At 52.4% G+C, this 12,936-nt stretch overlaps 7 protein-coding genes across 7 annotated transcripts; 4 read left to right on the top strand and 3 right to left on the bottom strand.

The window, feature by feature from the left end:
• EsH8_I_000046 (purine-cytosine permease family protein) lies at positions 1-1,688 on the top strand (the record flags this gene model as incomplete). Its single annotated transcript, XM_083267459.1, has 4 exons — positions 1-251; positions 317-484; positions 538-942; positions 995-1,688. The coding sequence occupies 4 exons, from the start codon at positions 1-3 to the stop codon at positions 1,686-1,688; spliced, it is 1,518 nt and encodes a 505-aa protein (XP_083117897.1).
• A 608-nt stretch (positions 1,689-2,296) lies between these two features.
• EsH8_I_000047 (HAD-like domain-containing protein) lies at positions 2,297-3,022 on the top strand (the record flags this gene model as incomplete). Its single annotated transcript, XM_083267460.1, has 1 exon — positions 2,297-3,022. The coding sequence occupies one exon, from the start codon at positions 2,297-2,299 to the stop codon at positions 3,020-3,022; it is 726 nt and encodes a 241-aa protein (XP_083117898.1).
• Positions 3,023-3,480: 458 nt separating this feature from the next.
• On the bottom strand, positions 3,481-4,392 carry EsH8_I_000048 (aromatic alcohol reductase; the record flags this gene model as incomplete). The annotated part of the gene is made up of 1 exon (XM_083267461.1): positions 3,481-4,392. The coding sequence occupies one exon, from the start codon at positions 4,390-4,392 to the stop codon at positions 3,481-3,483; it is 912 nt and encodes a 303-aa protein (XP_083117899.1).
• An 887-nt stretch (positions 4,393-5,279) lies between these two features.
• On the top strand, positions 5,280-6,169 carry EsH8_I_000049 (uncharacterized protein; the record flags this gene model as incomplete). Its single annotated transcript, XM_083267462.1, has 2 exons — positions 5,280-5,565; positions 5,637-6,169. The coding sequence occupies 2 exons, from the start codon at positions 5,280-5,282 to the stop codon at positions 6,167-6,169; spliced, it is 819 nt and encodes a 272-aa protein (XP_083117900.1).
• Positions 6,170-8,847: 2,678 nt separating this feature from the next.
• Positions 8,848-9,108, top strand: EsH8_I_000050 (uncharacterized protein; the record flags this gene model as incomplete). Its single annotated transcript, XM_083267463.1, has 1 exon — positions 8,848-9,108. One exon carries the CDS (start codon positions 8,848-8,850, stop codon positions 9,106-9,108), a length of 261 nt encoding a protein of 86 aa, XP_083117901.1.
• A 150-nt stretch (positions 9,109-9,258) lies between these two features.
• Positions 9,259-10,824, bottom strand: EsH8_I_000051 (cytochrome P450; the record flags this gene model as incomplete). The annotated part of the gene is made up of 1 exon (XM_083267464.1): positions 9,259-10,824. The coding sequence occupies one exon, from the start codon at positions 10,822-10,824 to the stop codon at positions 9,259-9,261; it is 1,566 nt and encodes a 521-aa protein (XP_083117902.1).
• Positions 10,825-11,622: 798 nt separating this feature from the next.
• EsH8_I_000052 (uncharacterized protein) lies at positions 11,623-11,772 on the bottom strand (the record flags this gene model as incomplete). The annotated part of the gene is made up of 1 exon (XM_083267465.1): positions 11,623-11,772. One exon carries the CDS (start codon positions 11,770-11,772, stop codon positions 11,623-11,625), a length of 150 nt encoding a protein of 49 aa, XP_083117903.1.
• Between the last annotated feature and the right edge of the window lie 1,164 nt (positions 11,773-12,936).

Raw genomic sequence — 12,936 nt, forward strand, 5'->3', positions numbered from 1 at the left:
ATGACAGATATTGAGGCTTCGCGGCCAACCTCCACAGAGAGGCGAGTTCACGACCAGGAGAAGGACTACGAGACAGAAAGAATAGGTCCTGGCTATGGAGATAGCAGGAATGGCAGCTTCCTCCACAAGATCCTGCGTCTTGGCCGCGTAGAAGAGCAGGGAGTGGAACCTATCCCATTAGCGGAGCGGACTTCCACTCGCTACTTCAACGCCTTTACCGTCTGGTGTTCTATGAATGCTAACATCCTCCCGTGAGTCCATATATCAAAAACTATCTTCACGGCTGCAAGACTGACTCGGTACTTGAAACTCTTAGAATCACCTTCGGCATGTTGGGCCCCTCGCTGTTTGGTCTCAACCTTCGCGACTCATCTCTTGTCATTCTCTTCTTCACATTGCTTTCGACTCTGGCACCGGCATTCCTCGCCACTTTGGGACCGAAGACGGGTATGCGCTCAATGATTCAGGCGCGGTTCAGTTTTGGGTAGGTCCTCCTGTCTGAATACACAACGTGTCTTGCTAATGTTCTCTTCCCAGACGCTATCTCGTTTCAGTGCCGGTTGTGCTGAATCTGGCCACATTGACGGGGTTTTGTGTCATTATCTGCGTTGTAGGCGGCCAGTGTCTCTCAGCCGTCACCAATGGTGCCCTCAGCCCTGATTTGGGCATCGTACTCATTGCAATCCTGTCCCTTTTGATTTCATTCTGCGGGTTCAAGATCTTGCACTTTTATGAATCTTATGCATTCATCCCAGCAGTGATTGCGATAGTTATCGCTACCGGCTGTGGAGGTTCTCGCCTCAAGGAACAAGCCGAGATGGCCCCTGCAACGGCTCCTTCAATATTGAGTTTCGGCATGATTGTTGCTTCATACATGATCCCATGGGCTTGTATTGCTTCGGATCTTACAACCTACTTTGACCCACGGGTTCGCGGTTCTTCGTGAGTATTATTCACTCCAGATGTACTAGACCAAGACACTGATTGCTCCAAGGTACCGAGTCTTTACTTATAGCTACCTCGGGTTGATACTCCCTACCATCCTTCTAATGACGCTGGGAAGCGCCATTGGTGGAGCCATTTCCAACGTGCCAGAATGGCAAGATGGCTACGATAAGACACTCGTTGGAGGTGTATTGGCCGCCATGTTGTCGCCTGCTGGAGGGTTTGGCAAGTTCATCGTCGTCATTCTCGCCTTCACACTTCTTGGCAACGTTTCCGGTACTATGTACGCCATCACACTCAACTTCCAGACACTAATCCCTTGGCTCGTCCGAATTCCTCGATATGTCTTCTCTATCATCGTCACGGCTATCATGATCCCCGTTGCTATCAAGGCCGCCGACGATTTCTTCCTGAACTTGGAGAACTTTGTGGCTGTGATTGGGTACTGGTCAGCCTCTTTTGTTGGTATTGTTGTGGTGGAACACTTTATCTTCCGCAAGGGAGACTACAAGCTTTACGATCATCACGTCTGGAATATCGCCTCGGGCCTCCCTAGCGGGGTGGCAGCGCTTGGAGCCAGCATCTTGAGCTTTGGCCTCGTTATTCCCTGTATGGCTCAGGCTTGGTGGACGGGTCCTATCGCGGAGACCACTGGCGACATTGGCTTTGAGCTGGCATTCGTCCTGAGCGCGGTTTTCTACATACCGTTAAGGTTTCTAGAACGGAGTATCCTTCACCGATAAATCAAGATCACGATGACGGATGCCCAATTGCTACTTAAGGAATACAAAACTGATGAACTCAAAACATTACTGGTTATGGCAACATTATGTTTCTTGTTTCATAAGCCAATGAACTCATTTTATGAATGATACTAGAATGAGTCTCGAAATAGTCTCAAATTCGACTGTTTGAGATGTAGTTGGTACGGTAATATAACAAATCTATCCCCAAGTGGCGATACAAGCCTTGGAGTTCTCCAAAGCGATCATCAGCTAGAACTGCAGTCATCGTCGCAAGGATTCTATGATCTACAGACCTGCGCCGATTACCATCAGGTCAAGTAACGTCATTGGGGTTGATCGATTGGGTTCCAAGGCACCGGCCACCCGCCCTCGGTATCATTGGCTTACATCGTCGTCCATTGTGGAGGATTATGGAGCTAAGCCACGCCCTTTGAACGGCGCGACAAGTGATTATTAATAGGATTGTGGTCGGGTTGCCAACCCCTGCCATAGCCATCTTCAGTTGCATATAAATCCCGACAATCGCTGCCAAGCATTCCCCCCTGAAGTTCTTGATCTTGGGCTCTCAAATAACTTTCTCGCTTGATTTGACTACTATGCCCAACATGCCTCCTCAAAAATCCGGCATCAAAGCGGTATTCTTTGACTTCATGGGCACATGCCTCGACTGGCACACCAGCGTAGTCGGAGCTTTGCCTTCGTCAATTCCCAAAGACGAAGCCTCCAAATTTGCCCTTGAATGGCGCAGACAATACTTCATTGAGAACGATCAACGATTTCGTCAGAATCTTGAGCCTGAAGACATCGATATCACCCTGGTTCGCGTACTCGACAAAATTTTGAACCAGTCTGAGCACAGCACTCACTTCAACCCTGATATACAAGCACGATTGATCAAGGCGTGGCATTCTCAGCCTGCTTGGCCCGAAGTCTCAGCGGCCATTAAGAGTCTCCGCGAGGATCTCGGCCTTGAAGTTTTTGTTCATGCCAATGGCACGACCCGCTTACAGCTAGATCTCACTCGTTCGTCGGGTCTGAACTTCAACATGCTGTTTTCCAGTCAACTATTGGGTGTCTATAAACCAAATCCAGATGCGTACCAGAAGGCATTGCAGCTTGTCAAGCTTCAGCCAGAGGAGGTGGTGTTAGTCGCAGCGCATGCGTATGATTTACGAGGGGCTCAGAAAGTTGGGCTAAGGACTGTATACGTCCATCGATGGACTGACGATGTGGACGAAGACATGGAGAAAGTGAGGACAGAGTTTGACGTTTTTCTGGAGGATATGAGAGATCTTCCTGCCGCAATTTCGAGCATCTCGTCCAAGGAATAGTCGACAAGGTCATCGGCATTGGGCACATTCACATAAGACCTCATCAGCAGTTCCCAAAACTGGTCCATCTGTGGTGGTCATTTCGCTGGTGATCTACTTCTTTGCTTTCAACTATGGATATTACGACACAATTCATCGCCCAAGAATCCGGATCAATGCAAAGACGGGAGGCGAGAGAACTCGTGCTGTACTTCAAGCTTGTTGATAGAGCACGGTACCGGAGTTAAATGGTTGAGGAAACATGGTGTACGCGAACATATTCCCAGCCCATCCAGAGAAAAAAAGTTGGAGCATGTCCACCCCTTATGTTCACAACCATGTCATATTATGACTTCATTTGAATTGTTTTACGTTGCGTTTACTGGTTGATGTTTCTAGCTTCCCACACCGCATGTGCCTCGGGAATACCATCTATAAATCTATAATCTTGAAGCTACTGAAGATGGCAGTCAAACTGTTTAGTTGGCGACAATGTTTGAAATCACAGCGTCAAGGTCCTCATCCTCGAATCCCAGTGTCTTCATTGCAAAGTCTTCATGCTTGGTCCAGTCCGCGTCCAATTGACCGACAGCAAAAACGAGGTCCTCAATCGCCTCTGCATCTCCAGCATCTGCCTTCTTTTTGTGCTCCTCGATAAACTTTTCAGACTCGATGTTGTTGACTGTCCATTTGGACGATGTTGCCTTTTCCAGACTCTGGAGTAGCTGTTGCTGCGTGATGCAAAAGCTCTGGATATAAAGCGTCTTGTTTTTCGTCTCCTCGATGACGCCCAACTTGAGAATGCGCACGACAGCCTCTCCAACTCTTTGCAGCGTTGTGGCGGAGGCCTTGATGTTGCCGCCGTCGATGATGTCAATGGCCTTCTTGTCCAGGTAGGCGTGCAGGAATCCTTCCTTAACACCCCAGTCGAAAAAGTGCCCGCAGACGATGCCCGTCCACGCAAAGGAGGGGTTTTGGTCAGCCAATTCCTGCGCTTTTTGGCGCACGGCGAGCTTGTAACGGTAGAGGGGGATTAGCTCCCGCGCGCGGGGGTTGTCTGCATCAATGCTGCCGAAATCGGCGGGCATGAAGTGCTTCACACCCGCAGCCGAGGCGGCCTCAGCAATGCGCAGGTGCTGCTCAAAGTTACGCAAACGGAAGCTGACGATTACAACGTCCTGTCCCGTAAAAGCCTTTTTGAGACCCTCAAAAGAGAGTTCATCGTCGACTTCGATGACTTGCACCTGGTCTGCGGGGTACTCGGAGGTGCTGCGGGAGCTGGCGCGCTTCAGGGCGCTGAGCTTGAATGATTTAGCAGCGACAAGGGCGTCGAGGATCTTGGCGCCTAGCGGACCATTGGCGCCGACGAGAAGAACCGATGGAGTTGTCATGATACTTTCGATTGGTTTAGGAGAGCTTTCAGCCAATATTCCGCAGGCGGGTTGAGGTGCGAGCCAAGGGCGGTTTGCTAAGCTGTAGATAAAGGCGTGGGTGGGTGTTACGACGTGGATAAGCGATAAAGTCTAATCACTGACTAGTGACCACAGGGAGATTGGGCAACCTCTGTCCTGACTAACGTCATTCGGAGGCATTCGGGAATGTTTGCCGAGCCCTGCTTCTTCATTGCGTGATATCCATATACATGTCAGAACAAGAACGGGTGATCGCCAACGGAGTAAGTTATCGCGCCTAGGACCACTCTCGTTTGGTGTCTGTTAGTGCTTAGAGATGCAAGCTACGAACGGCGCAATTAATCACTCCATCGCAGCACCGGGACAAATGTAAGACATGTGCATGGTGAGCCGCGCGGCGTAAGGTCAATATCCTACAAGCCCCAACACCCCACCAAACAATGGCGTGTGAAAGAAATGATCTCGCGGCTTCGCGTTTATTTATTCGCTCCTAGAACGACAAAAACGGCCAAAGGGGACTTTGGCCAACGTTGCTCCGCATCCTTCTCCACTTTCCAGGCTATTTTGCGGCACGATGCACCTTTGCTGTGCCGTTACGGTAAACACAATCCCCGGGTACGGGGTACTTCGTAGTTATGAAGCTTAAATCCGGACACGAGTTCCATTGCCAGCCATGTCTCGGGTAACATGAATCACCATTCGGTCTAATCTGGTCACCAAAAGAGATTCAAAGTGCTTGAACTATAAAGAGCACAAGGCATATTCTTGCCGCCTCATTCACCTTTGCTGATTGCGACGCCTTCAGTAGCACACCCTTCGATCAGTAATAACCAGTCCACCAATACCTCAGAATCAGTCAGAATACCATGTCTTCCAAGCGTATTCTTCTCATCACCGGAGCCAATACTGGCATTGGGTATGAGACAGTCAAAGCACTCTTGCAGTCCAAAAGACCGTATCACATCATCTTCGGATCGAGGTCTACCACCAAGGGCGAGGCTGCCATTACTGAACTCGAGAGGGACTTTCCGTCCACCTCCAGCTCTCTAGAGCTTGTCCAGGTTGATGTTACCAGCGATGACTCCATTTTGAAAGCTTTGCAGGCCGTTAAGGACAAGCATGGGCACATTGATGTGCTGGTCAACAATGCTGGTAAGTTTTGCCCAACCCATGGGCTGCCGTTGTGTGCCCAGAGTCATGGTGTATCCGTCTAATCAAAATAGGCGCTACGCACGACTTCGTGCCTCAAAATTACGACCCTGAAGACATTCGCACTCTTCGCCAGAATTTCAACAAATCCTATGATGTGAACACCTCCGGCACACACGTCATTACCCACGCTTTTGCCCCTCTCCTCATCAAGTCCTCCGACCCCCGCATTCTGTTCATCACTAGCGGTCTTTCTACCCTTACTGGCTTGGAAAGTACCGGGCTATCTCCGCTCCAACCCAATAGCACCATTCCTGCTGGGTGGCCGAAGCCCTACACTATTCAGGCTGGGTACCGGGCGAGCAAGACCGCGCTCAACCTGGTTATGTTGAATTGGCATTGGTTGCTCAAAGAGGATGGTGTGAAAGTGTGGTGCATCTCCCCAGGATTCTTGGCTACCAATCTGGGAGGGAACCAAGAGCTTTTGAAGAAGATGGGTGCTGGTGACCCGAGCCTGGGAGGCAATTTGATCAAGCAGGTAGTGGAGGGGGAGCGGGATGCCGATGTCGGCAAGGTGGTCAGTCAGGATGGTATCCAGCCATGGTAGACCAAAAGAACAACAGTCGTGTTCTTCATGCAGAGTAAGACAATAGTCTGAGCAAAATAAAATGTACAACAAAGACTGGTTACATGTCTCACAAAACCGTCTTTATTTGCTTAATTCGGCTGTCCATTAAAAGAATAGCACAACAGTAGCTCGGCCATGATTGCATTATCAAAGAGTTTGAGAAACACCTCAAGCTTCAATGCGTCTCCTAGTAAAACGAAAGTCTTGGAAACGGCTCGAGTTTGGGACGTTCAGGTGTCTCGTACCATTGATAGCATGAGACTGGGTCTCTTCGAACTGATATTGCATAGATGTCTGTGGGTTCTCATTAAGCATCCACGTCTGCTATAATCAACTACCTGAATGCAAACAATCCGCCTGGATCTGGGCATTTGAATCCTTCGTAATACATGACTGTGGACTACCATAAAGTACACGCAATGGCGGCGCCTAGAACTGGCAACACCATCCTCCCATAGTTAAACAATCTCCACGTGCTCATCATTTCCCGAATGTCCTTATTGTCCAAGTACACATCTTCTCCTCTCGTAAGTCTTGATTCTATCTCCATAATTTCCTCTTCGACTGGAACAACAAGCGCAAAAGAGTATGGCATAATCCCAACCATTATTCCACCAGCAAGCAATAAGCGCGGGACGTGATCTGAGAGCCCGAAACTGACCACCGAGTAGTGTCTGTAGCAATGTATTATGCCTAATGCAGCGTTGGCAAAGCAACAGAGACCCGAAAGTAAGGCCGTCATTTGGGATAGGTAGAAGCCACTGATGAAGAGGCTGTGAAACCGATTGAGCACATTGGCCGCGCCCAAGCGTGGTGGGCCCATGATCGTGTCAATGGAAACTTTCGAGAGGCTCAGTTGGTAGCCTACGATTTAAATGAATGAACAGTCAGCATAAAATATCAACGTTAATATGTTTAGAGTCCAAGAAAGGGAAGCGATCAACGAATACTCACCCGTAAAAATGCAAGATGCCGTAATGCTGAAAGCAAGAAGAGGTTTGTATAGCCTGTGTTCTAAACCTGTGGACATTTTTGGAGCAGGTGCTGGTAATTTGATAACAGAAAACGCCCACGGTGGTTGCTGAAAACCAGGTTTATAGCGAGAAAGATGTTTCCCAGAGAAAGAGGAGAGGTGATTCACGATGACATGTGCTGACAGGTTAACTTTTCAAGAACTCAATACTTGGCTATGTTTAGAAATGCCAGACGTTTACGTGGTTTGCTTTTCTATCTAGTCAAGAAATTCGGCGTTGGCGTATTCTCGTCGCAAACAAATATCTGCAACTCTTTCAATGTATCGTGTAACCACACCAATGACAGGTACACTTGTTTCTATCCTTTTAGTTGCACTGTCACTGTTTATTATTAAATTGCTTTGTCCTGTTTGTTGTACTCTTTGCTTGGTACGCATTGGCTGTGGTTTGCGGCGACAAACTGCAGGGGTTGTGAAACCAACACCATAATATTGACTCCACCAACAAGTACAAACCTGAATGAGCAATGGCTGAAGGTTGGTTTAGAGACGCTTTGTATCCAATGTGTGACCTATTCAGTTGTTCCTTTGTGTTGAAATCTCGTTGACCCCTTACATTTGGAGAGAGCGGGGGGGAGTTGCACATGCCTGCAATTATCAAAAGATGAGACTGAGCCAGTCTAATTTGCACTAATGTCATGAATATCAATCAGATCCCTTTGGTTGCGGGGCGTTTGCCTCCACGTCTATTCTTCCCATCCGTACTTGGTATCTATTGTCCTACACACCCATAGTCTCGGTTACCACGGACTTGAGAAAACCATAATCAAGGGTAAACTAGAGTTGAAGCATCCACGACTGATTTATCTCCGATGGCCACCCCAATGACACATTTTGTGGTGTTGAATTTGATGGCACGTTCTCTTCTGCGGCAACAAATTTCCCCGAGAAGGCGTTCAGGCTACAGTCAGGGCCCTCCACGAACATATAAGGGCCGTGATTTCTTTTGCTCGCCCGATTCCTATTTCATGTATAGAGTTCTCTGTAGATCGTGGAGCCTTAATCTTGCCGAGCCAGATCATTGATCTAACTTCCGCCGCCGCCGTCTCGTCCTCGACTTCCCTGAATGAGCTTCCTCGTTCTGGCGCTGAAGTGGGGTGCACTGTCATTCTTCCAGGTATTCATGTTGATCAATTACCGAAGTTGCTCGAATCTCATAATTGTGAAGCCAGCTAAAGAAGGTAGACATGTATGATGGTTAGCCTCCCAGCCGAAGATGTGCAGAAGGGGCTGAACTAGTCACTGCACAAGGACACTGCCGTACCCCTCTTTCTTGGTCTCTTCCGTACATCTTCGGTTGAGACTTTATTTCAGATGATGTCCTCGATTCCAATAGTGCCAGTCTCGCGGTGGTTTCGGTTATATGACGTCCACGCTGCTCGTGGCCGTTCAGGGTCATCGTATGATTGGGCATGGCATGGCACATAATTCCACGGATTCTGCGTTTTACGCTCCCTCGGAGCTCACCTAGAGACGCTGCTTTAAGGGTGAAGCTAAGGTGAGCTGTGGTGAGCTAGGGTGAAAGTGGCTCACTGAGCCGTCGCCGCTGCTCCCAACGCTCGACGCCGCGCGCGTGCGCACGCTTGGCGACGCCGTTGGCAAGGCCATCCGCAAGGCCACAGCCATGCACCGCCAGCGCTGCTTCGCCTACAACTGGCTCAACCTGCTCGCCCTCTTCACCTCGGCGCTGTCGCTGACGTACACGACCACAGCCCAGCCCAAGAGCCTGGCCGTCATGCTGCGCGAGAGCAAGGCCACCAAGACGCTGCGCCTGGCCATCAAGCTGTTTGAAACGCTGAGCGTCAAGTTCTCGGCCGCCGGGAACATCAGGAGGATGGTGGAGGAGATTGTGGCGCGGTACACGGAGATTGACGCGCAGGCGTGATATCACGGCAAGCCGAAGCGCGAAAGGGGTTATGGATAATGGCCCCTAGTGGCTATGCGTAACTTTACTGTACCGTCCTTGTAACCAAACTTGTAAAACGCACCGTGTTGTTAACCCTTTGGCATGGTATTATCATGTTATCGTAATGTGTCATGTGCGCCGTTCCTCACCTTTGCCACCCACCACCTCGAGTTCAATCTTGTGCCCCTTGACGTGGCTGTTGAACCACTCCAGTATCTCGATCCTCTCCCCGACGCTCCTCAGGCCCCTCAGGCCGTCCTCCGCCGCCAGCACGGCCACCGCCTTGCTGAGCTCCGCCACGGCCAGGTTCCGCGCGATGCACTGCCGCGGCCCGCGCCCGAACGGGATGAAGTCGCGTCTCATCGCGTCGCCCGCCGCGCCGGGCGTCAGCCACCGCTCCGGCAGGAAGGCCAGCGGGTCCGCGAACACGGCCGGGTCGTGGTGCAGCTCGTAGGGCGTGCAGGACACGACGGCGCCGGCGGGGACGAAGAGGGCCCCGCAGCGGAGGCCCGCCGCGGGCACGACGCGCGGGAGGCGGCTCGGGTTGGCCATGCTCAGACGCAGCCCTTCCCTGATGACGGCCTGGAGGTAGGGCAGGCCCTGGAGGTCCTCGTCCGAGGGGTCGGCGGCCGCGATTTCCCGCCTGAGGAGCTCGTACTTGTCAGGCGACTTGGCCAGCAGGAAGCAGATGGTGGCCAGGTTCATGGCCGTCGAGTCCGTGCCCGCGAACACGAGGTCCTTGCACTGCGCCGTCACCTCGTCGTCGGCGAAGCCGGCGGCCAGGAGCCTGCCCGGGAACGAGGCCCCCTGGGGGTCCTTCTTGGCCTGGTCGACGACCCCGGCGAGGAACGCGTCCACGGCGGAGATGCTCTGCGTCGCCTGCGGATCGGGAGCGATGTACCCCATGACCCCCTCGTACAGCTGGAACGCCCACGGCGGCAGATACCAGTTCTTCCCGACGGCGACGAACGAGTTCACCATGGCCTCGGCGGACATCCGGCCTTTGTTTGTCTTGTCGGCATCGTTAGCAAGGCCCAGGTCCTCCTCGCACGCGCCGTACTTGCAGTCCAGCAGGTACGAGGTGACGGCGTCGAGCGCGAACCCCCTGGCGGCGGGTAACACGTTGACTCTTCCCCTCCTCCCGCCCGCCCGCCCGGCCCTGTCGATCTCACGCGCCAGCCGGTCCGCGAACGCGCGCGCCGCGGCGCCCAGCGGGCCCGCCGCCCGGCCGCGGATGCTGGCGGTGCTGAACATGGGCAGCACGGCCTTTGCGCGCGGTGCGCGCAGCGCGGGAACGGTGCTGCTGAAGAGCGTCGCGTGCCCGTCAATGTCGAAGTTGCTGTAGAAGGCGGGCTTGAGGAACCCCCCCTTTTCGAGGTAGATTGCGTCGAGGGCGGCGCCGTCGGCGACGTCGACGCTGGCGGGCCCCGTGCGGACGACGCGGCCGTACCGCTCGTGCAGGGCGTGCACGGCGGTGGCCTCGTCGCCAACGAAGGCGTGGTAGTTGAGCCACAGCGAGGAGAGGCGCGGCAGGACCGGGCCGGGGATGGCGGCGAGCGGGTGGAAGCGGGATGCGCGGTAGGCGGAGCGGCAGAGGAGGACGGCTGCCGCGATGGCGGCGAGGAAGACGGCGACGGCGGAGGGGGCCGCCGCCGCCGATGTGATGGCTGACAGGGCAGCTTGTGCGATGGCCATTGCTGCTGGATGTCGTCGTGGGTGTCTGGGGAGATGAGATGGGCCGGATGAAGGTTGGTCATTTATGGTCCCTGTCGATCAACGGACCGGCGTCGGTCGGGCGGACCGACGGTCAGAGTGTTCGCTTATCGGCGTGCATGACGGCGCTGTCCAACCGCTTTGACTCGATGATAACATAGATATGCAAGTTCCTTTATTGGCTGATAAGATCTCTCGTCTGGTTAATTGAGTGCGCTTACTGTCGGAATCAGATATAACCCAAAGTATCACAGATGCAAGTGTGGGGATCCTCACATTGTATGTACATGGTACAGTGGAATACCTTTAACACTCACCTCAGGACGAAGTGGGCTGTTCAATGTCATGCTGAGCTTGCTTACCAGTTGGCAGGCATCATCACATTATGATACCAAACTTTACAGATTGAGCGTAATTAGATGGCTGTGACAAAACAGTTGTTCCCATTGTATTGGCTAATACCTTTATCCTTCACATCTCAACAACAGCAACACCCTTAATCTCCACCAACATCCTCAGATCCAGCAGCTCCCTGACCCCGACCGTTGCCCTTATTGGCGCCTCGGCCCTCGTCGCGAACATCTTGTTCCACTCCTCGTTCATGCCCTAGTAGTCCCTCTACATATCCACAACATACACCACGCTGTCAATCAGGTTCACAACGCCGCCCCTCCCGCCCGTCGCCTTATAGATGATGAGGTTGATGTGGGACAGCGCCGCCGCCATCTACACCTACACATCAAGCGTGCATATGCTGTCGCCGTTATCTGTTGCGCCGGGCTACTCGCCTGTGGCCGGGTGCACGCACGCAATGCCTGAGATGTAGATGGTGTGGTGGGGGCCAGCGGGCGCAAGGCGCATGTGGGCGAAGCGCGCGGGCGGCTCCAGGGTAGAGGGGTTCATGATAAAGGCTTCACCGTTGGAGGCCATTTTGTTTTCTCGGTGCAGGTGTGTCTTTGTTGTGGTGGCTGTAATGAGTTGCAGTCGTACAAGGAGTAATGGCAGGACTTGTGAGACTTCTGATAGATGCTTGCTTGGTGGCTAATGATCTGTTCTGGGGTGCTCTTATTCTTTCAAGGTTATATAAAGGGACGACCGGTGTGACGGAGCTGTGACCGGCGAGGATGCGGCCGACGCGATGGCGGGCGGACCGACCGGACGGTTGTGTTGGCCTTCGGGATGTCCGCCCCGGTCTGGGCGGCCGCTAAGATTAACCTACTGATGGAAAGTTCTGTAAACAATAAATGCATGAGTCCCTAGAAAGTCGGGTTTACACCTTGTTGATGCTGTCCCAGGCTGTTATTGCCCAGATTAATCCTGCAGCACGTCTCTAAACCGTGAACAGCAATAACCTCACCCTTCATCACCAAACCTCAATAGTGACACATCCACAATGGCCCAAAACCAACCTCTAGTCCAGTAATTTGACCTCCCCAACTTCACCTTCACCAACAGGACCACCCTGCCCCTCACCCGCCTCGCCTACCTCAACATAAACAGCACTGTCTCTAAGGTCGCCTTCATCCCAACCTACTTCAAGGGCACCCTCTATACAACGCTAAACTTCTCTACTGGTGCCCTGCAGGCCTATAGGATCATCATCATCGCCCTCTTCAGCAACAGCAAGTCCTCCAGCCCCTCCAACACGCCTTTATTCCCAGTCTCCTTTAACTATTGCAACTGCATGCATGCCTAACACACACTGCTCGCCTACCTAGGTGTTGCTGTTGCTAACGTCATTCTAGGCTTCTCTATAAGCAGCTAGACAGCCTACCACTATTGGAATGGGGCGGGGCTCAACCCACGCGGCCTATGCAGACATGTAGACAGCAGGGCCACTTTACCCCTGACTGCATCACCATCCTGTCTTTTCCTTAGTCATCAGCAAGTATTTAGGCCTGATCAGAGCAGAGTGAGCCTGATCAGACATCATCACATTGATACTCCTTTCTTTGTGTAATCTGGAGATCTTCTATGAATTCACTTGTGCGCGCGTGCAACGGTAGCGGAGGTGACCACTGAGCAACAAGGCAAACTCTCGACCCTCCCCGTGTAGCCCAGAAAGTGCGATTGTCTGTTCAGATGACAGACAAT

Source organism: Colletotrichum jinshuiense, chromosome 1, assembly GCF_051148585.1.
Source record: "Colletotrichum jinshuiense chromosome 1, complete sequence".
Taxonomy (NCBI): domain Eukaryota; kingdom Fungi; phylum Ascomycota; class Sordariomycetes; order Glomerellales; family Glomerellaceae; genus Colletotrichum; species Colletotrichum jinshuiense.